This window comes from Helobdella robusta (genome assembly GCF_000326865.2).
Source record: "Helobdella robusta unplaced genomic scaffold HELROscaffold_1308, whole genome shotgun sequence".
NCBI lineage: Eukaryota > Metazoa > Annelida > Clitellata > Rhynchobdellida > Glossiphoniidae > Helobdella > Helobdella robusta.
The window spans coordinates 649-2,892 of record NW_008703725.1 but is presented as its reverse complement, the minus strand read 5'-3'; the positions used below and the strand labels follow the sequence as shown (position 1 = coordinate 2,892).

The window sequence follows — 2,244 nt, the reverse complement described above, 5'->3', positions numbered from 1 at the left end:
AAAATAATAGAAACAATCATTATGGCTACTATGGGTCCGTTAAAATTGACATGCCAATTTTTGAAAGTGCAGGAACATCCACTTCTACAATTGCTACCACTGCTACTACAACTGCTGCTAGTAGATCTACAAGTCTGATTAAATCCAGCACGAAAAGTTAGTCAACAAAGTGATATTGAATAGGCAGAATGGATGAATGATCTAAAGTACTAATTAATAATAATTGCTGGTAAAATATTCTTTTATTGACTTCTTGAAAACAAAAACCAAGATTGTTAAAATAACTACATTGTCAAAAATCATTGTCAAAAAGTATCTATATACTTCTATAAAGAAACCATACATAAGACACATACATACATTCAAAAATATTATGTCGTAAACACCGCAGATACCACAGATAACCTGGATACAAATTCTGAAGCAAGCATAGATACTATACCTGCGACCATCACATGGCGACACCCATTTTGCAGGGATCACATCAGCCAAAATGTTGATGGTAAGTCTGGCGAAACTACCTTGATCAACCCCTCAGATGGTGGGGAGTTTCTCAATCGAACCCGAAAAATGGATTCTGAATTGAAAGGAGTGAACGATGCGGAGTTCAAAGTTGATTTTGATGTAAGAAATAAATAAATGATGGCTGGATAAATGAATGGATGGATGGATATATATGGATGAATGAATGGATAATAGAAAAAAAGATGGATAGATGAATCAATGTATGGATGGGTGAATGAATGAATGAATGAATGAATGGATGATTAAATAAACGAGTGAAGAAACAATGACTGAATGATTAAATAGATGTGTGAATTTATGAATGACTGAGAAATAAATGAACGAATTGATGAACTGACGAATGAATGAATGGATTGATAGATAGATTGAAAAAATAATTAATAAATAAAATATTATTAATCAATTCTAATCATAATACGTTTTATTACGTTAATTTATATTAAAAATCTTCACAGAATTATTTTCCTCTTATCTTTTCAGGTTAAACTAAAAGCTACAGGCGTGAAACTATTAAAGGAGCAAGATGACAAGTTGAGAATAAATTTCAAGGTTGATGACGACTGTGGATAACTTCAGAATGAAATAATTTACAAATAATTAAATAAATAAACAAATAACAATTAAACAATTAATCCATTTTAATTAATTAATTAAGTGTAAAACGTTCATTTAATTAAATTTAATCAAGCTTTTCAAATGACGTTTTCAGATAAAGGTAAACAGTACCGATGCCGATATGCTACACGAAGAAGGAAAATAATAATAATAATACAAATAATTATAATAATATTAATAATAATAATAAATACTTTAACAACAGAATAAGAATAACTAATAATACAAATACTGATAAGAATTTCTAGCTCTGTTGTGTTTCATGGTTAAAAGTTCTTTCACATTCATCCATGACACCACTGGAAATTTTGCCTAAGGGAGAGTGTAGTTTACTTTTTTTATAACAGTACAAATGCTCCAACTAACCTCAGAGGAAACACATTACTCCTATTTTTCAGAATTCCGTAATTCTTCCTAATGGTACATTTTTTCAACCTCGTCTACCGTCCGCTGTTTGGAGATTTTTGGATGTATAGCTAGTTATATGTGGTCCTCCTTAGTTGCATAGTGGATGGATATGGTTGGATAATTTGAATATAGTTCGATATAGTATCATCTGGTTGGATTATATGGATACAGTTTGATACAGTTGGATACAGATGGATACAGTTGGATATAGTTGGATACAGATGGATGCAGATGGATACATTTGGATATATTTGGATAAAGTTTGATACAGTTGGATATATTTAGATACAGTATGATACAGTTGGATATATTTAGATACAGTATGATACAGTTGGATATAGTTGGTTTAGTTACATTATTTAACCAATTGTTTTTTTATGGATGCTAATAATTGTTATTGTTGTTGCATTTAAATAATTGCAATCGTTATCATTCTTATTAATGTTTTTTTTTTCATTATTATACAGTTGTTTATTAGTTGAAAAGTAACCTCCTTCTTAAAACTTGTTGCTGGCACAATAAATAAATGCTACACCAAGTAAACTTTTTCCATATATTTTTTGGTAAAATCAAAAAAAAAGAATAAACCCACTTGAAGTTCAAGAGTGTGGGTATCCGAGTATCAATCAATTAAATTTCGTCTACAAAGTATCGGTCGCCATCAGGATCGGTATCCTATACAAAAGCCAATACCGA

General features: G+C 30.3%; 1 protein-coding gene across 1 annotated transcript; it reads left to right on the top strand.

Annotated features, from left to right (window-relative positions):
- Nucleotides 1-50: 50 nt before the first annotated feature.
- On the top strand, nt 51-1,285 carry HELRODRAFT_184584 (hypothetical protein; the record flags this gene model as incomplete). Its single annotated transcript, XM_009014461.1, has 4 exons — nt 51-156; nt 392-624; nt 1,006-1,074; nt 1,235-1,285. The coding sequence occupies 4 exons, from the start codon at nt 51-53 to the stop codon at nt 1,283-1,285; spliced, it is 459 nt and encodes a 152-aa protein (XP_009012709.1).
- Nucleotides 1,286-2,244: the final 959 nt, after the last annotated feature.